This window comes from Rhinoraja longicauda, chromosome 16 (assembly GCF_053455715.1).
Source record: "Rhinoraja longicauda isolate Sanriku21f chromosome 16, sRhiLon1.1, whole genome shotgun sequence".
Classification (NCBI taxonomy): Eukaryota; Metazoa; Chordata; class Chondrichthyes; order Rajiformes; family Arhynchobatidae; genus Rhinoraja; species Rhinoraja longicauda.
The window spans coordinates 47,349,801-47,370,485 of record NC_135968.1 but is presented as its reverse complement, the minus strand read 5'-3'; the positions used below and the strand labels follow the sequence as shown (position 1 = coordinate 47,370,485).

General features: G+C 44.0%; 2 protein-coding genes across 2 annotated transcripts in view; one reads left to right on the top strand and one right to left on the bottom strand.

Moving 5' to 3' along the window:
* Positions 1-13,895, top strand: part of LOC144600988 (ankyrin repeat domain-containing protein 1-like) — a 14,862-nt gene extending 967 nt beyond the window's left edge. The window contains exons 2-9 of the mRNA XM_078412899.1: positions 1,266-1,472; positions 2,151-2,282; positions 2,401-2,508; positions 3,363-3,461; positions 4,035-4,133; positions 5,359-5,457; positions 7,757-7,855; positions 12,525-13,895. Of these exons, the coding sequence (XP_078269025.1) occupies positions 1,266-1,472; positions 2,151-2,282; positions 2,401-2,508; positions 3,363-3,461; positions 4,035-4,133; positions 5,359-5,457; positions 7,757-7,855; positions 12,525-12,623 (942 nt within the window). The 3' untranslated portion in view covers positions 12,624-13,895. The remainder of the gene's footprint in view (positions 1-1,265; positions 1,473-2,150; positions 2,283-2,400; positions 2,509-3,362; positions 3,462-4,034; positions 4,134-5,358; positions 5,458-7,756; positions 7,856-12,524) is intronic.
* A 4,522-nt stretch (positions 13,896-18,417) lies between these two features.
* rpp30 (ribonuclease P/MRP 30 subunit) overlaps positions 18,418-20,685 on the bottom strand; it is a 61,397-nt gene continuing 59,129 nt past the window's right edge. Inside the window, exon 11 of the mRNA XM_078412898.1 lies at positions 18,418-18,862. Within this exon, the coding sequence (XP_078269024.1) occupies positions 18,750-18,862 (113 nt within the window). The 3' untranslated portion in view covers positions 18,418-18,749. The remainder of the gene's footprint in view (positions 18,863-20,685) is intronic.

Here is a 20,685-nt window from a genome sequence, read left to right as displayed (position 1 = left end):
ACCAGGGCTAGATAAAATCGGAGGAGATAGATACAGGGTAAAGGGCAGGAGATTTAGAGGGGACCTTTTTTATTCAGAGTGAGATGAGCACCTGGAATACAGTGCTGGAGGGCGGAGTAGAAGCAGAGTCGGCATTTAACATGTGACCACTGAGACATTTGAATGGCCCAGGCTTAGAAACTTAGAAAATAGGTGCAGGAGGAGCCATTTGGCCCTTAGAGCCCTTAGATCATGCACAATCAGTATCCCGTGCTTGCCTTCTCCACATATCCCTTGATTCCACTAGCCCCTAGTGCTCTATCTAACTCTCTTTTAAATTCATCCAGTGAATTGGCCTCCACTGCCTTATGTGGCAGAGAATTCCACAAATGCACAAGGGCATTGGAGGTGAAAGACCTCACGCTGGTAGAGTTGCTGCCTCTCAGCGCCAGAGACCCGGGTTCCATCCTGACCTCAGTTGCTGTCTGTGTGGATTTTGCACGTTCTCCCGGTGACCGCGTGGGTTTCCTCCGGGTATTCCGGTTTCCTCCCACACCCCCAAAGTGTGGGTCTGTAGGTTAATTTGATTGCGTGAAATTGCCCCGAGTGTGTAAGGAGTGGATGCGATTGTAGGATAAGTAATGAGTGTGAACGGTCAATGGTGGGCCGAAGGGCCTGTATCGAAGCTGTATCTCTAAAACAAGATAACCAGTTCCCTGCTTCACTGCTGTACGACTCTACGGTTATGATTCATTGAATAATAGACAATTTCAAAAGATCCCGGAAATACTCGGCAGACACACAATGCTGGAGTAACTCAGCGGGTCAGGCAGCATCTGGGGAGAGAAGGAATGGGTGACATTTTGGGCTGAGACCAATTAAGACCAATTCTTAATTGTTAATTGTATGTTTGTGTTGTCATTTGTGAGCGGAGCACCAAGGCACATTCCTTGTATATGCACATACTTGGCCAATAAACTTATTAATTAATTCATTCATTCATTCCTTCTCTCCTGAGATGCTGCATGACCTGCTGAGGTTCTCTTGCATTGTGTGTCCACCTTTGCTCTTTAACTGAATGTCGAATTGTTATGACTGTACGGCAAATGAAATTCCTCGTATGTTGCAAAACATACTTGGCTAATAAAGTGTAATTGTGATTGTGATTGTGAATTTGGAAAGGGGAATGAGTGTGAATTCAACCCTTCAGTGTAATGAGTCCATGGCAGTGGGTGGCGCGGATACAGCCTCCTTCAGTGAAATTCACGGTGTGCTCCTTCCCCTAGGTGACCGGCAAGAAGACCTCTGGTACAGCCACCGGCTGGGAGGCAGCTTCCCGCAGGGTGCAAGAGGAATTTGGAAATGGAGGATACTGTTCCGCGGTGGCGATCGAGAAACAGGATGACCTGAAGACTCAGACCGAGCCATTCCCCTTCATTCCCAGCCACAAGCATCAGAGGGAGAAACTACAGCCAGTGGCACATGGCAAGAATGTACGCGCAACGTGTTTCACAGCCAATCTCCTTCACTCATTCACTCGGCACATTGAGCTCAACACCTCCGCTCAGCCTGCCTACACCTGCCTGATCTCCCGGTTGCTCAACACTTTAACTCCCACTCCCACACTGACCTTTCTGTCCTGGGCCTCCTCCATTGTCAGAGAGGCCCAGTGCAAATTGGAGCAACATCTTACAACCCAGCGGAATGAATATTGACTTCTCTAACTTCCAGTAACCCTTGCTTTCCCTCTCTCTCCGTCCCTCCCCATCCTAGTTCTCCGCCCAGTCTGACTGTCCCCCGGATTAAATGTTATCTTTTTATGCCTCGTTGTCACCTTCTCCTAGCGAACAATGATCCATTCTACATTTCCCTTGATCTCTTCTCCTTTGACCTTTCATCTTCACACCGTACCTTCCATATCTCTCGTTTCCCTCTCCCCTGATATCAGTGTGAAGAAGGGTCTCGACCTGAAACCTCACCTGTTCCTCCTCTATCCAGAGATGCCGTCTGTCCCGCTGAGTTACTCCAGCATTTTGCGTCTATCGTAGGCACATTGACTCGTGACTGCAACCTAATCTCTTTCAAATTACATTGAAACGCACCTTCGGGCGTTTCAAAGATGCTCTGACATCTTTGTCAAAGACATTAACCCGTTGATGATTTGTTGTTAGATTAAATCGCTGGACCAGAGGCTGAAGCTTGAAACTCTAGATGATCTTCAATTCATCGTCCGGTTGAAAAAGAAGAAGCAATCCAAGACGATTGCCGTAGAGCCCCCGAAAGAGCAAGAACCCGAAATCATAGTACGTTTACTGCTTCGGGAAATCTATATATTTAAAATTTTTAAAAAAAATGTTCGTCTAAACAATTAAGAATTAATGCTTTTAAGAAACGCTTTTAAGAATGATTGCTTTGTCCCAGAGTGAAGTTGTCGATGTGGACACGTTCTGGAGGGCTGCACTGAAAAACAAGCCGCAGGTGGTTGACAAATACCTGGCTGATGGCGGCCTGCCTGATGCGTGTGACCAGGTAAAATGACGCCTCCTATTAGTGCCAACAGGTCCAACTACTTCATTAAATTTATCTTATTATGAGGCCTGGTGGACCCGTTGGGCCCAAACACCTCCTGCATGGGTGCAGCACCCTCCCCTCCCCCTCCCCTCCCCTACCCCCTTCCCCTCCCCCCAATCCATCCCTCTTACCCTCCTTCCCCCCCTTCCCTCCCACCCTCCCCCCTTCCATCCCTATGAGATAGATTTAAACTTTAAAAGGTGAATAACTTAAAAAATATAACACCAATTTCAATGAAACTTCTTCCATTAGCCCCCGACCATAAGGTGGGCCTAAAATTGTTGCGCTATCATGTACCGTTTTGGCTGTAGTTCAGGAACAAACAAACAAACAAACAAGAGTTTTAATATATAGATTATATTTTTAATCTGTGTTTATTGCATTCACGGGCCTGCTAAGCTACTGCAGATAAGAATTTCAAGTAACCATTGCATCTTTCATATGAGGAAAGATTGGAAAGACTGGGCTTGTATTCACTGGAGTTTAGAAGGATGAGAGGGGATCTTATAGAGACGTATAAAATTATAAAAGGACTGGACAAGCTAGATGCAGGAAAAATGTCCCGTTTCCCTTTCCTCTGACTCGCAGTCTAGTCTGAAGAAGGGTCTCGACCCCAAACGTCACCTATTCCTTCGTCACCTATTCCTTTCCTCCAGAGATATTGCCTGTCCCGCTGAGTTACTCCAGCGTTTTGTGTCTATCTTCGGTTTAATCTTCACATAATTTTATAGTTCAGTGTGGGCACCTATAACAATGAAAGAACTCCAGCTGATTACAGGAATGGCAACATCTTTTATTTTTGCTCTGTACAGTTTAACAGGACCGCCCTGCATCGTGCTTGCTCAGAGGGAAATGAGGAGATTGTGCTGAAACTCTTGAAAGCCGGAGCCTCCATCGAGTTTCGCGACATGGTACAGTATATATCCATTTATTAGGCATATTGACCATCTGGCAAGATGCCTGGGGCAAACACCTTGTACTTCAAGCAGTGTGTTAGTTCAGGGGTTGGGCTTAGCCGTCCGTTATAATGACTATTCGGAGTGTTGTCAGTTTTGTTTGGATCAAAAAGTCAAAACAGTTCTGTTGTGGGGTGGCAAGGTTCAGCGGGTAGAGCTGCTGCCTCACAGCGCCAGAGAGCTGACCTCTGCTGATGCCTGTGTAGAGTGCACATTCTAACCTGTGACCGCGAGGGTTTTCTCCGGGTGCTTTGGCTTTCTCCCACCTCCCAAAGACATGCTTCTGTAAATTTCCGTGGGATATCATAAAACTAGCATGAACGGGTGATGATGGTCAGGTGGACTCAGTGGGCCGAAGGGCCTGTTCACACACTGTATCTCCAAAAGAGAGAACGTCAAATGGTGTCTGTGCAAGTGATGCACGCCATCACATCTTGTGGTTGCAGGCGTTTCTTGTGGCACTTTGATTCATGTACATGCCGACCTTTCACCATTACTAACAACAACATCATTTTGTTTCTGATGCAGCTCGAAGCGACAGCGGTCCACTGGTCCTGTCGCGGGGGAAGCCTGGAAGTTTTAAAAATGTTGTTAAATAAAGACGCAGCTGTTAACGCCAAAGACAAGGTGAGCAGATTGTCTACCTCAATGGTCCAATACTTTAATGTCACATGTATTGAGGTACAGTGTCATTCCTTTTTTGCATACAGCTTAGTAAATATTACTATATTATACATAGATTACAATACGTAAGTACAAGATTATAGAAATAGTGGCTGGCACAGTGACGCAGCGCTAAAGTCGCTACCTCACAGTGCCAGAGACCTAGGTTCGATCCTGCCCACAGATGCTGTCTGTACGGAGTTTGTTCATTCTTTCTGTGACCATGTGGGTTTTCTCCGGGCACTCCAGTTTCCTCCCACACTCGTACAGGTTTGTAGGTTGTAGGTACAATCTTCAGTAGATTGTAAATTGTCCCTAGTGTGTAGGATAGTGCTAGTGTACTCTGGCCAGTGCGGACTCAGTGGGCCAAAGGGCAATTTTCCACGCTGCAAGTCTAAAGTCTGTACTGTGGCAGTACACAAGTCGACATGTTTCCAGCAGCATTTTGTATGATTCTAGTGCAAAGTTGTTAAATATGTACCGTCTTAATTTGGTCATAAAGTTCCGTTGTCCTGGTGGACATTTCACCGTCCGGCGTGGCCTGAAATAGGCCACGGAATTTTTCTCTGCTCGGCGGGGGCTTCAATGTCGGGAGCCACGACTGCCCCGACATGCAGCAGCAGCGTCTTCGCCCGCCCCGGATTGCGGGGCTTGGGTCGGCCCGCTGAGAACCTTTCACCGTCTGGCACGGCCTGGAACGTGGCATGTTCAACAGCCTGACCGCGGGAGAAGACGGCAGGGAAAGAGAAATAACATTCTGGCCTTTCATCACAGTGAGGAGGTGACTGGAGGAGACTCACTGTGATGGATGTTTCTTTTTTTTGTGTTTTGTGTTGGTTGGGGTTGTGTAATTTGCTTATTTTATTGCTCTTATTATTGGACTGTGGGTGACGAAATCTTGTCCAAAAGACTTGTTTTTTGGATGACAAATAAAGATATCCTGAATCCTGGTCAAAGTTGGAGGGTTGACCAGGCCAGGCCAAGCGATGCTGTTGATGCCCTCCACCGCTGCTCTGTCTGGCTGTAGTCGGGCCCCATTCGCGCACTAGCTCTCTTAGAATGGCAACAGATCCACTCGAGCTCCAGGCTGCTGCAGGGCCTCCATCAAAACAGCAAACCTCTCACCAAGATCCACTGGCAGTGAAGTATTTTGACAATGAGCACTGCTTTCATTTTGTGTTTGCCACAGTTATACAGCACTCCTTTGCACGTCGCTGTCAGAACCGGACATTATGACTGTGCTGAGCACCTCATTGCATGTGGAGCAGATCTGAATGCCAGAGACATGGTACGTATTAACATAGAAAATAGGTACAGGAGGAGGTCCTTCGAGCCAGCACCGCCATTCATTGTGATCGTGGCTGATCATCCACAATCAGTAACCCGTGCCTGCCTTCTCCCCGTATCCCTTGATTCCGCTGCCCCCTAGAGCTCTATCTAACTCTCTTTTAGAATCATCCAGTGAATTGGCCTCCACAGTCTTCTGTGGCAGAGAATTCCACAAATTCACAACTCTCTGGTTGAAAAGGTTTTTTCACACCTCAGTTTTAAATGGCCTCCCCTTGATTTTTAGACAGTGGCCCCTGATTCTGGACTCCCCTTGATCTGAACTTCCCCAACATTGGGAACATTTTTCCTGCATCTAGCTTGTCCAGTCCTTTCATAATTTGTTACGTTTCTAAGATCCCCTCTCATCCTTCTAACTTCCAGTGAATACAAGCCGTCTTTCCAATCTTCCCTCATATGACAGTCCCGCCATCCCACGGATCAACCTCGTGAACCTACACTGCACTGCCTCAATAACAAGGACGTCCTTCCTCAAAATAGGAGACCAAATGCTTAATTGGGTACTAAAGATATATCCATGTGTAAAATTGATACACTGAACCTTTTATGTACCAGATTGTAACAAAATGCCTTGTTATGTAAAAGACGCTTGATGAGCCAATGATACCGTGCTCATGAGATTTTAGAATGACAGAGTAGTTCATTTCAGTGCCAGTCCACTATTTCCCAGGCTGGGGCCGTGCAGAGGAAAGGACACAGGAACATTCATTTAGTTTTTTATTATATATTGTGGAAATTTATATTGCAACCATTATAGTTTGAATGTGACACTTTTGTGTTGTTTGTTTCTAAGTAACAGAGGACATTTCTGATTTGTTTCTTGGTCTGATTTTGCCAACTTGATTCCAACACTTGATTTTGGTGGCTGAAGAATGTTCCTAAGTCTAACGTGTTTTGGGGATAATACAAGATTGTCCCAAAGCATTCTAGAATCAAGGAACTGTGAACATCCCAGTAGTTTGGTGTTGAGGTGTCAGGGATGACTCTGGGTCGACAATGACCACACGGACACCCGTGGTAGGATGAACACGTAATGTAGCTTATTCCAAACGACGGACAATGGTTGCAAGGTCTGGGACCATGTGGAGGTGCCATTCATTGTGATCATGGCTGATCATTCACAATCAGTAACCTGTGCCTGCCTTCTCCCCATATCCCTTGATTCCGCTGGCCCCAAGAGCTCTATCCAACTCTCTTTTCATTTCAACCGGTGAATTGGCCTCCACTGCCGTCTGTGGCAGAGAATTCCACAAATTCACAACTCTCTGGGTGGAAAAAGTTTCTTCTCATCTCAGTTTTAAATGACTGTCTCTTAGACTGTGGCCCCTGGTTCTGGACTCCCCCAACATTGGGAACATTTTTCCTGCATCGAGCTTGTCCAGTCCTTTTATAATTTTATACGTTTCTATGAGATTTTGAGGAGGTGCTAACAGTTCCAGGCTACTTCCGAGCCTGTGAAAGGAAGTACAGTTCGTAGAGATAGGAAGAAACTGCAGATGCTGGTTTACAGCTAAAGATAAGACACAAAAGGCTGGAGTAACTCAGCGGGACAGGCAGCATCTCTGGATGGAAGGAATGGGTGACATTTCGGGTCGAGACCCCTCTTCAGAAGTTTACTCTAGCATTTTATGTCTCTCTAGTTAGTGAGGGGGTCTTCCACTTTCTCTCCCTTGTTTCCTGTCTTGCTTCCTCTCTTCCCTCGGCTGGAACCCCCTGGGTAGGCGATGAGGTGCAGCTGAGTCGATCCAATTCCAGTTAATTAGACACAGCTAGTTTCTCCTTTGCCTGTGACTGTTGGCAACTTCTGGCCTGTGTGCTGGTGATGGGCATCAGAGTTGCCTCCAGGAGGATGTGGCGTCAAAGTGTGGAGAGGTGGCTTTCCCTGAATATCACAAGGCAGCAAAGTAGCACAGCAGTAGAGTTGCTGCCTTACAGCGCCAGAGACCCAGGTTTGATCCTGACTACGGGTGCTTGTCTGTTCTGAGTTTGTACATTCTCCCTGTGCCTCCATGGGTTTCCTCCCACCCTCCAAAGACATGCAGATGTATAGGTTAATTGGCTTCTGTAAATTGACCCTAGTGTGTCGGGTGGAACTAGTGTACAGGTGATCGCTGGTCGACGTGGACTCTGGGCCGAAGGGCTTGATTGTATGTTACATCTCTAAACTAAGCTAAACACAGTGATAACAAACTCGTTCAGTTCTATCATAACCATTGTCCTTCAAATGTTGTTGTCTGAAGGAAGGAGACACGCCGATGCATGACGCAGTGCGACTGAGCCGTTACCGACTAATGAAGCTGCTGCTGATTTACGGAGCCAAACCTACTTTAAAAAACTGCGTAAGTCCAACTACCAACAAACATAATGCCTTTTAAGATTTTGTGATTTTAAACCTGAATTGGCCACACCTATGTTCAGTTTTGGATACCCTGCCAAAGACGCATAGCATGCCCGGTGGGGGTCCCTCTATGCAGGGATTCTGCCACTCACCATCGCGGACCTGGGGTGGAGGGGACTGCACAGAGGAGTCCCCTGCAACCTGTTTCTTTCGCGGTTCACAGACTCTCCAGCCGCCTGCCAAGTTTGTGGGGTGGAGGAGTCTGTGTACCACGTGTACATGGAGTGTGTGAGTCTGTGTACCACGTGTACATGGAGTGTGTGTCTGTGTACCACGTGTACATGGCGTGTGTGAGTCTGTGTACCACGTGTACATGGAGTGTGTGAGTCTGTGTACCACGTGTACATGGAGTGTGAGTCTGTGTGCCACGTGTACATAGAGTGTGTGAGTCTGTGTACCACGTGTACATGGAGTGTGAGTCTGTGTGCCACGTGTACATGGAGTGTGTGAGGCTGCAGCCCCTGTTCTAATATCTAAAGGGGCTGCTCCTTGCCTTCTGGCTGCATTACTTCCTCATCCTCATCTCTGGACACCCTGTGCGTCGGGGAGAGGGTGGGGCTGACGATGTCCTGGTTGGGTTGGATTGCTCCTGGGCCTGGCCAAGCTGGCCATCCGTGAGTCACGGTGCCAGGCAGAAGAGGGCTCTGCCCAAGCCGGCTGCCTGCCCCTTTTCCGGGGTTACGTCCGTGCCCGGGCGGTACCAGAGAGGGACTACGCGCTGTCCACGGGCACCCTGGGGGATTTCCGGGACCACTGGGCGCCGCGGGGGGGGGGGGTTGAATGCATCTTGGACATGGAGTGTAAGATAGTTGAATCATAGTTCATATCATATATTTGTGTGTTTTGTTTTTTGGTGGTGGGTTCTGTTTTGTTTTAGTGTATTGTAAATATTATTTTTAATAACTGAATACATTTTTTGTAAAAAAAAGAAGCACGTCATTAAGATGGAAAGCTTGCAAAGAAGATTTATGAAGATATAGACAGGACTCAAGGGCCCGAGCTATGTAGAGAGGTTGGGAAGACTAGAACTTTATTCCATGGATTGCAGGAGGGTGGGGGTGATCTTACAGAGATGTATTAAATCATGAGGAGGATAGAGAGGGTGAATGTACAGAATCTTTTTCCCAGGGCAGGGGAAGAACTAGAGGCATAGGATTAATGTGAGAGGAGAAAGATTCAATGTGACGGGTGACTTTTTCACACACATGGTGGTGGATATATGGAGTGAGCTGCCAGAGGAAGTTGAAGCAGGCACTATAACAACATTTAAAAAACATTTGGACTGGTACATGAATAGGAAAGATTTAGGGGGATAAGGGCTAAATGCAGGTAAATGGGATTAGTTTTTTGATGAGTCATTTTGATCAGTATGGATGAATTGTGCCAAAGGGCCTGTTACCGTGCTGTATGACTCTGTGAATTGATTTTTAAAAGACTAAGTGGCTGGCAAAAAATTAAATCCATTTGAGAAGCTGATCAAGAACATTACAATCTACCATCAGCAATATTGCAATGAGTTTTTCACTTTTTGTTTCTAATTAAGTATTACATAAATGTGATTTATTCGTCAGATTGCACCCAACAACATAGAATCATAGAAAATAGGTGCAGGAGGAGGTCATTTGACCCTTCGAACCAGCACCGCCATTCATTGTGATCATGGCTGATCATCCACAATCAGTAACCTGTGCCTGCCTTCTCCCCAGATCCCTTGATTCCGCTAGCCCCTCGAGCTCCATCTAACTCTTTTAAAAATTCATCCAGTGAATTGGCCTCCACTGCCTTCTGTGGCAGAGAATACCACAAATTCACAACGCTGGGTGAAAAAGTTTCTTCTCACCTGTTTTAAATAGCCTCCCCTTTATTCTTAGACTGTGTCCCCTGGTTCAGGACTCCCCCAAGCATCTAGCTTGTCTAGTCCTTTTTATAATTTTATACGCCCCTATAAGATCCCTTCTCATCCTTAAACTCCAGAGAATTCAAGCCCAGTCTTTCCAATCTTTCCGCATTTGACAGTTCCGCCATCCCAGGGATTAACCTCGTCAACATACTGTTCACCGAATTCAGATGTGCGTTAGATCACCCGTACACCAGTTCTATCCTGCACACTTGGGCCAATTTGCAGACACCAATTAATCTACAAACCTGTACGTCTTTGCAAGTGTGGGAGGAAACCAGGGCACCTGGAGAAAATCCCGTGGTCACAGGGAGAACGTACAAACTCCATATAGACAGCACCCGAGGTCAGGCTATTCGAGAGCGCAGGACTGCACTGCGAGGAGCAACAGATTGCTGTGCCACCAGTATTAAATTTAACACATGGAGCACCAGTCACACGGACAGGTTCCATAAAGTCTACTCCTCCACATTGATTTAAATACAGCAGTTTACATTAAAGTCAGCACCTACTGGTTTATTTTTGTGGATTACCAACACTTCTTGGATTTCTACACTTCTGCTAATGTGGATGTACAAATAGAAATCTCTTGACAAATCAGCCCTGACCACAGTTGCTGGCCTTTCCGGCTAATACTGCCACACCTCTGCCTGGACAACTCAGCTTCAAGGCCAGATGCAACGGGTAACCTGATTCCCTCGCCACATTGTATTACTGGCCGACCGACCCTTGGCAGCCCGTGAAAACCTCGACTGGTGGAAGTGAAAGCTGAGCCTATCTGAACTTGAGTCATATTGATTACAGGGCATAGTTCCAAGTGCTGCTGCTGGACAGCAAAAGTTCCTGCCAAAGCATGTGGGAGTGGAAGAGAGGAGGTGTGTGTAGGGTTGCCAACTGTCCCGTATTAGCCGGGACATCCCGTATTTTGGGCTAAATTGGTTTGTCCCGTATTAGGCCCAGGGGACGCTGTTGTCCTGGACGCTATAGGTTCGGACAGTGTAGAAGGAAAAAAACTGCAGATGCTGGTTAAAATCAAAGGTAAACACAAAATGCTGGAGTAACTCAACGAGTCAGACAGCATCTCAGGAGAGAAGGAATGGGTGACATTTCGGGTCGAGACCCGAAAAGGCACCCATTCCTTCTCTCCCGAAATGATGCCTGACCCGCTGAGTTACTCCAACATTTTGAGTCTACCTCCGGACAGTGTAGGTCCAGAGGCCTGGGCGCCGCCGAACGGAGGTTGCATAACAACCCGCCTCCTGGCCCGGGCGGCTGCCATTGGTGGAGTGGGAGCACGTGGCCGCTGGCTGGGTGAGGTCACGTGGTGCGCGGGGCGGTGACATCACTTTCTCTTATTTGGGAGTGAGATAGTTGGCACCCCTAGGTGTGTGTGTGTGTGTGGTGACAGCGAGGGGATAGGGTGAAGAGACAGTCGGGATAAAGAGGGCAAAGAAGGATAAAGGACAGCGAGGGAGAGACATCAGGAGAGATGCAGCCAGGGCTGTTTGTTTAGTTCAGCACACCTCAGCTATAGGTTGGGGCAAGTTCTGTCACTTCACTCCTCCCTCTGTCCCTGTACTAACCCAATCTCCCTCTCTCCATCTGATCTCCTTGTTTTATCCACTCCTCCTGCCTCTTTCTTTCCGATTCCTACTCGATTCAGGCGAGTTCTTTTATTCTTGTTGCACTTTAAAAAAATATTGGTATTTTTGTATCCAGAGACAAAAAACACACATAACATGGTAGCACACGATTTACAAAAGTATTATAATTTTATGCTGATAACAGGGATTGAAAAACTCTGATTTTCGATGCTAAGCATGTTAAAGCTTTTTTTTCTACCTTACTTTTATTATGTTGCAGTATATTTTGAAAATTGCTTTCTAAATCAAAGTCAATTTCACATATGATCGAAACATTTATCTTTAACATCTCTTGTAAACTCAAAATACTCAAAGGATTGACCTTGGGAAATCTAAATTAAGTGAAATTCTGGAATTGTCTGCACTCAGTTTAGATTATTGTCACGTGTGCCGAGGTACAGTGAAAAGCTTATGTTGCGTGCTATCCAGTTACAGAAAGACCACACATGATTACAATCAAGCCATTTAGTGTATAGATACATGATAAAGGAATAACGTTTAGCGCAAGGTAAAGCCAGCAAAGTCCCATCAACGATAGTCAAGAGGGTCACCAAAGAGGTAAATAGTAGTTCTAAACTCTGAACATGACCAGTTTATAAAATCAAAATTAATTTGTCTTGTACAAAAAAAATCAACCAAAAACCTACATAGGGCAAGAATGCAAGAATTCATTAAAGTAAGATGCAGAAAATGCCAAAGATCAGTCGAGTCGTGGGAAAGCAAAACAATATTTCAGGATTTGGCCTTTCTTCAAATAAACACAGAACAGAAGGTAGAACAATAAAGGCAACTGACTGACGCGCTACCAGCTCAAAAGAAAAAGCAGTTATCAGATTTCTTTTCATATCACATAAAAGAGAAGTATGAGAAAAATTGAAGACCTTGAAAAGCCACATGTGACAAGATAGTTGGAATCAATGAATAAAAATAGCTCACCTATTCTGTGCAATGTAATAATGTTGCAAACCTGGAGAAACTTTGTAAACTTTGTAAATGCACGTTTTTCCTTTAGAATTGATTAGTAAATCAGCACTTTAATGAATATTACAATTTCTGCTGTCTTGTTGCAGAATGGACAAACACCACTAGACCTAGTTCTTCAGTGGCAAACTGGCACAAAGGAAATACTGAACCAATTTATGGAAACCTCGCATGCTTCATCGAAATGAAGCTTGTTGCATTGAAGAATAAAGTGACCTTCTTCCCTTCCCCTTTCCTTCACCGCCAAGGATGCCAGGTGCATTCCTATGTTCCACGTTTGTGAGAACTTCAATACATTCATTACATGCACAATATTTGAATTGTTCAATAATGAAAGCTCAATATATAACAACATCTATGAAATTGCTTCAGTTCATGAATAATGACAATGAACTTAGACAAATGGAAAGTGAGGATTGCTTTTTTGGTTAATGAAGACTGCGATTTCTGCTGACTTTCAACGGTCAGTAACAACTGAAAGTAGGAGATTGATGGAACAAGAATGGGGAACACTGAAAAATGGAAAGTCAGAGTGGTTTGCCTGTACAGGATTGATGTTTTAGAGATAATGAGAGGGATAAGGTGCTTTAACAGTTTAATATTTTATAATTAATTAGCAGAGGTGTGGTCATCCCTCCATATATCGATTAAGATGGAAATTCAGCTATTAAAAGTAATTTCTTAAAAGAGAGTTGGATTTGAAACTGGGTTCTTGGGTGGAATGTATGTGTGAGATATGTACGTGGAGAGACAATCAGCAAGAATAGATGGCGATATAAACTGCAAGTGTCAAAGTGATGGACTGTATTTATGATGTAAAATTTGTACATTTGTTTTACATTTGTAAATTTTGTAAACATTAAGTATTTAGTATTATTTATCTGCAACCAGAGAAACAAAGTTACTTTTGCAGATAGAATATGATTCCAAAGGGTGAATTTAAATATGTATTTTTTATCATACTGATGATAATAGACTATAATAGGAGGATACTGTGTAATTGGATACTGGTGATAATGGATTATAATAGGAGGATACTATGTGATAGGATACTAGTGATAATGGACTATAATTGGAGGCGTCTCCAACATGGATAGTGGTTCCTCAGAGCAGGAAGACTTTAGAATTTGATACATCAAATCAAAGGTCATCTGGCCAAAGGGAATGTAACATAACTGAAGTACAAATGTGACCAACATCTTTGGTCACAGTTAAGCTCATGCATCCAGTTGGTGATTTTGGATGTTTGTGGGTGGTTTGCCTGGGAATACATGTGATGTGAGGTAGCATTGTCTCATAATGTCTCATAATGATTGCCCCATGTGTATTGCTCACATTAAGTTATAATTTCTCAACGTATTTAAATTATATTGATTTATTTTAAAACAATATATACTGCACTATTTATGCTCTGGATTTATTTAAACAATGAGAACCAGAATGTAAACAGAATGAAAATAAACGCATGATTGCGATCTTTTCCATCATTTTGGACATATTGGTAACTATATTTACATTTACATCAGTTACGACATTAATGGAAATAGAGAGTTCAAAGCACCAGCCATTCATACATCAATATTGCTTGGTAAACAGGTGTGATTAATTCAAAGGACCCATTCATTGTCTACTGCAAGGGTACAACTATCAAATAAGTATGTCATAGAGCGATGCAGTATGGAAACAGGCCCTTCATGGAGTCATAGTGATACAGTGTGGAATCAGGCCCTTCATAGAGTCATAGAGTGATATAGTGTGGAAACAGGCCCTTCATAGAGTGATACAGTGTGGAAACAGGCCCTTCATAGAGTGATAGAGTGATATAGTGTGGAAACAGGCCCTTCATAGAGTGATACAGTGTGGAAACAGGCCCTTCATAGAGTGATACAGTGTGGAAACAGGCCCTTCATAGAGTCATAGAGTGATGCAGTGTGGAAACAGGCCCTTCAGAGTGATACAGTGTGGAAACAGGCCCTTCATAGTCATAGTGATAGTGTGGAAACAGGCCCTTCATAGAGTCATAGTGATACAGTGTGGAAACAGGCCCTTCATAGTCATAGAGTGATACAGTGTGGAAACAGGCCCTTCATAGAGTCATAGTGATAGTGTGGAAACAGGCCCTTCATTGAGTCATAGAGTGAAACAGTGTGGAAACAGACCCTTCATAGAGTGATACAGTGTGGAAACAGGCCCTTCATAGTCATAGAGTGGTACACCGTGGAAACAGGCACTTCAGAGTCAGAGTGATAGTGTGGAAACAGGCCCTTCATAGAGTGATAGTGTGGAAACAGGCCCTTCATAGAGTGATACAGTGTGGAAACAGGCCCTTCATAGAGTGATACTGTGTGGAAACAGGCCCTTCATAGAGTGATAGTGTGGAAACAGGCCCTTCATAGAGTCATAGTGATACAGTGTGGAAACAGGCCCTTCATAGTCATAGAGTGATACAGTGTGGAAACAGGCCCTTCATAGAGTCATAGTGATAGTGTGGAAACAGGCCCTTCATTGAGTCATAGAGTGAAACAGTGTGGAAACAGACCCTTCATAGAGTGATACAGTGTGGAAACAGGCCCTTCATAGTCATAGAGTGGTACACCGTGGAAACAGGCACTTCAGAGTCACAGAGTGATAGTGTGGAAACAGGCCCTTCATAGAGTGATAGTGTGGAAACAGGCCCTTCATAGAGTGATACAGTGTGGAAACAGGCCCTTCATAGAGTGATACAGTGTGGAAACAGGCCCTTCATAGAGTGATAGTGTGGAAACAGGCCCTTCATAGAGTCATGAAGTGATACAGTGTGGAAGCAGGCCCTTCATAGAGTCATAGAGTGATACAGTGTGGAAACAGGCCCTTCGACCCAACTTGCCCACACCGGCCAACATGTCCCAGCTACATGAGTCCCACCTCCCTGCGTTTGGTCCATATCCCTCCAAACCTGTCCTATCCATGTTGCTGAGCAAAATTTCAAATACGTAGATAACTAATCGTTACAGAAAAGCTGAAAAGAAACTTTGATGAGCCAACTGAAAAGTTGGATTTGAAATGAGCATCGCCTCCAAGGTTTTACTTAAATTACAACTTAATTCCTTTATGTGAAAGGTATCGTCAAGAATCATCTCCAGCAATGTGACTTCTGCTTATGTCTCTACAATTTCCAGACTTACTGAGAATACTGCTTTTATTATTCCATTCATTATCCTCTTTTATTCTTCTGGTGATGCCACTTTTTTTGGATATGTTCTGAGTTAAAGATGGCTTGAGGATTTTAATTTACTTGTTTCCCTGGCTCGGTGGAGGGGTATCCTTCACTCTGCCACCATCCCCATCAATGTTCTTATAGATTAATCATTTATCCTCCCTTCAACACCATCCAGTTGGAAAATGCATTCTTTCTGTCCTCCTGTCACCACTGCAAAATGTAGTGTACATGAACTGTGGGAGCTCGGGGTGCATGTCCATGATCCTAAAGATGGACAGACAGATGAGGCAGACCAGAAAGCACAGTGACTGGTTTCAGAGCACATACAGAGCAATGAGCTCAAGGCACAAATACTATACGATAGAACTTTATTTATCCCAGGAGTGAAATTGATCTGCCAACAGTCATAAAACGCAAGATACATGACATTAAAGTGACGAGGGGAAAATGGTTAAAACAATTGGGCTAGAATACAGCCAAGTTACAGTAATCATGTTTGATGAAGGATGTGTTGGAACTAGTGAAGGTGTAGAAGAAATTTAAGAAAATTATCAGGGCTAAAAATATTAGGTGAAAATATTAATTTGGGATTTGAGTGTTTTTTATAAAGAAGGGTAATTTAATCAAGATGTACAAACTATGAGGATTATAGATAGGATGACCATGAAGAACATATTTCCATGGAAGGATTAGGGATGAGGATAGGAATTAAATGCTGGAGTAACTCAGCAGGTCAGGCAGCTTCTCTGGAGAAAAGGAATAGAAGTGTCAGGTCAAGACCCTTCTTTAGACTGGATGAGAGAATTAGAAAGATATTTTTCATTCAAACAACCCATTTTTTAGGGGGGCTGGTAAAAAATTCTCATCTATATATATATATAACTAAAACGCTTATCTTGTTTGTTGTCCGACACTTTGTTAGTTTGCACGTACCTGAAATATAGCCAAAACGGCACACGATAGAGCAACGATTTTAGGCCCACCTTACTCACCATTGGCCTGCGGTTCAAATGGTTGTTATATTTTAAGTTATTCACTTTTTAAACTTTAAAAATCACTTTCAAATCTTTAATAAATCCCTTTTCCACTTGCCCTGCCCGTCAGCCACGATCGACGTCACAATGGGAACCTGCGCAGTTGGGGCCCGTAGATCTAATACAGATGCTCCCCGACTTACGATGCTTCGACTTACCATCTTGATTTTGCAATGGTGCAAATGGCATCTTGCGTCACAATGGGAACACAACGTGTCCGCGCCTGTGCAGTTGGGGGCCGTTGATCTAATACTAACAAGATGGCCGCCGGATCCGCGCAAAGCTGGGGCTTCTTCCAGCTCAAAGCAACAGCCGTCGCCCTCGGGCTGCCACTGCAGGAGAGGTTTGTACCCCACGGGTCGCTCTGGATGACACGATAGCCGCCCAGGGCCGGGGTGAGTGGCTCCCTCTCCCCCACTCGCCCGCTCCCGGGGGATACTCCTGGGCCGGCAACGGGTCCACAGGTGGTCATTGGGAGAGGGTTGCCGGGCCCGCAGGAGAGGTTTGGACCCAAAGGGTCCACGTCTGGCTAGTCCCATATAAATTATACCCAATTGCTGACTTGCTGAGCTTTTAACTTGCAAGGTTTTGAGGAGAACTGTGAAAGGTTAGTCTTAAAACATTTTCCACTGCAGTGGACAGGGTGAGAAAACAGCCCCTTGAAGCATAAATATTTTCAACTTCTATAGTAATACAAATTAGTTTACAGCATAGGAGTATGTCATCGGCCAAAGATCTTCACCTGAACGAATCGGGCTCCGTTCCTTATCCCTTTGCTTAGCTGCCTTCGCGGGAAACTTAACGATTACTCGTAATGAAATTCACATGCAAATGATACCCAAAACAATGACATTTCTTCTGAAATTCCTTACAAATCTATTAGCAACAGTCTTATACTTAGGCAAGTTAGTTTTGGACTCACCAGCAAATTGAAACATCATCTTCGTGCCTGTCGTAACACATTTCCCAATCTATCAAGTTTTATCGTAGGGAAGAATTCCTGTCAATTCAATATTTTATCATAGGTATAATCTCTCATTTCTTGCGCCAACATCTATTTTACATTTTCTTGTGCTTCTAATATTTTTTCTGCAATATAGAAATGCTTCACAGCAGTCCAATCCAGTTGCTTGGCTGTGATTATCATGAAGTGCTCTCCCAACAGCACGAATGAATTTAAACTTATTTTGAGAATGTGAAGATTATGCATGCCTCAGCATTGCATTTGGATGAAGATTCTGTCTGTTCAGCAAGATACAGTACTGAGGAAACTTGCTTCATTGACTTGTCTTATAATTGACAAGCCTTGGCATAAAATCTGGTCTGCATCTGTAGACACAACCACTCAGCTTGAGTTCACTGCTTACAACGTACATTATGGACCATACTGGATTGTACTCTTGTAGGGAGGTAGGAGATGGATCTAGTTATTGAACAATATTAACAACATTAAGAACACACCACACATAATTTTTTACTATATGCTTTCAACACAAAGAATGAGGAAGAGCCTCAAATGGCAATGCTGCCTCTCTCCAATCTTGGTTCAATGGCACCAAATTACTCAAAGAAAAAAGGGGGCAGCAAACATGGCATTTATGGACTCCCCTCACCATTCTCAGAAGTTTTTTTTTGCATGATTGATAATTATGACATATTGATAATTTGAAACAACTAATATATGTCTGAGTTTAGGTTTAGTTTATTGCCACGTATACTGAAGTACAGTGAAAAGCTTTTGTCAATAAATATGTAGAGTACATTGTTGCCCAAATCTATTATGATTTAATGAAAGCTTGCACAAAAAAAGATCACATGGGGGCCCACTTACTGGTTCGTAACTTTGAATTTCTCAGAACTGATAGAATATTGCATTTGAGCAAACAAAAGATATTTAAGACACAGAACGCAATCAAATATAAACTCCTTTATTTTTTATGACAGAAATGCTAAATATCAATTATAATAGTAACTGCAACACTATGCTGTTCGATCATTATTCAGAAAAAAAACAAGGACATAGTTTCATATTTTTTAAGCAAATGAAAGAAATGGTGGTTGGAGCCAAGATTTTCTTTCCATCACCCGTTATGTTCAGTCTTGTTTTTTTTACGGGGCCTTCCTTCATCTTTCCCTTCAGATGCTGTAACCTTTCTTGTGGTGTGGATCACACCTAATGCAGTCTTTCTGGTTGCTGTAGAGTAACATTTGCAACACAGAATGTAATGTAAGGTCACTCATGTAACCAATGTGATGTCACGTAGCCCATCACTAATTATTCCTGTTGATTTCCACATTACAACAAAGCATGGCACTTTAGGAATGTTAAAGAAAACTGTAGTTTACTCATTCCCCTCGGGTTTGATGTTAATTTGTGTTTATGAAGTCTGTAAAATATCATTCATATTCAGCCCTTCAAATCATATTAATTTTGTACAACCACAAGAATCTTGGCACCACTAATGACAACCATATGTTTTAGATTTTTCACTACTTCCCAAAAGTTGCTACCTTAAGGCAGTAGAAAGATAAGTTGATCACTTAGAAGCAAGTCCACCATAGCATTCCGGCAGTTGTTTGTTGCATGTTACCTCAGACTGTCTTTGGCACACCGCGGGCATACACATCACAGCTCATTCCTCAAAGAGCACAATATGACAATATACAGATACCTCATTATTTGAAAATTATGCCCACAAGAAAGGTGCTTTTTGGTGCACACTGCGGAGGGAAAGGACAGACAATGCTTCAGTTTGGAACCCTTCCGACATTGCAATGGGGGGGGGGGGGGGGGGGAGAAAGCTGGAAAAGAGAGCTGGGGATAGGGCAAAGCCTCGCTTATGATATATTAATACAGTTGGGGAGGGGGGAGTTATTGGCAAATGACAAAGGATAGAGATAAAAAGGAGAAAAAAGGGTGGCAAGGAGAGGAGGATGAGTGAAAAGTAAAACCAGAGGGAGGGGAAAGGCTGCGGGTGAGGAGGAGAAATAAATGGGAAATGGGGATACGGAACTGGGAGATGAATATTTGAAGGAAAGGAGCGAGGCAACTGATGGGGGTTGGAAAAATGTGTTGGGGAAACCACAGAAAAAACGGGAGGGGGTTATGACTTAAAATTGGAGAATTCAATGTTTATTGGGCTGCAAGATACCCAAGTGGAATATGAGGTGCTGTTCCTCTCGTTCGCATCTGGCCTCACTCACTCTAGCAATAGAGGTGGTCAAGGGCAGGAGGGACGGTATGGTAATGGGAAGGAGAGTTAAAATGGTCGGCAACAGGGTTTTCCAGCAGGCCTTGGCTGTTCGGTGAAATGGTTGACTCGCTTCGGCTTGTTCTTTCTTATGTAAAGGAGGCCTAATTGAGAGCACCTGATCTAGAAGGTTGGAAGAGGTGCATGTGAACCTGTGTCTCACCTGGAAGGCCTGATGGATTCCCAGGATGGAAGTGAAATAGGAGATGCAGGGACAGGTATGCCCTCTAGTCTTTGACATATCCACCCAGGGAAAAATGTCTACCATGTCCATGCCTCTCATAACTTTATAGACAGCAATAGGAGCCGTCAGCATCAATGCCTGCAGCCTAGAAACAGCCAGGAGAGCCGTCGGATCCAGAGAAGCCGCTGTCCCTGGCATGTGGGTGGCCACGGAGGACTAGTTCCTTGTTCCGCCTTCAACTCTCTTTTCCAGGTTTCTCCCCTTTACTCCAATCAGTCTGAAGGATCACAGTCTGAAGCTTTGTCTGAATTCCCCCCACAGATCCTGCTTGACCCACTGAGTTCATCCAGCAATTTGTGTTTTGTTTAAAATGTCAAAATCTGCAGACTCTTGCCTCTTCAGGATATGGGATTATCTCCATAACATCCAATAAACCACCTTTTAACCTGAACCACTACAGCTGCTAACAAAAACATTTGCTCTAGTTCTATTCATCATATTAATTTGAAACAAACAGATTGTAAAACTACAGGATATGATAGTTTGTGCAGAAATGGACAAGCCAACTACTTTAATCAATTT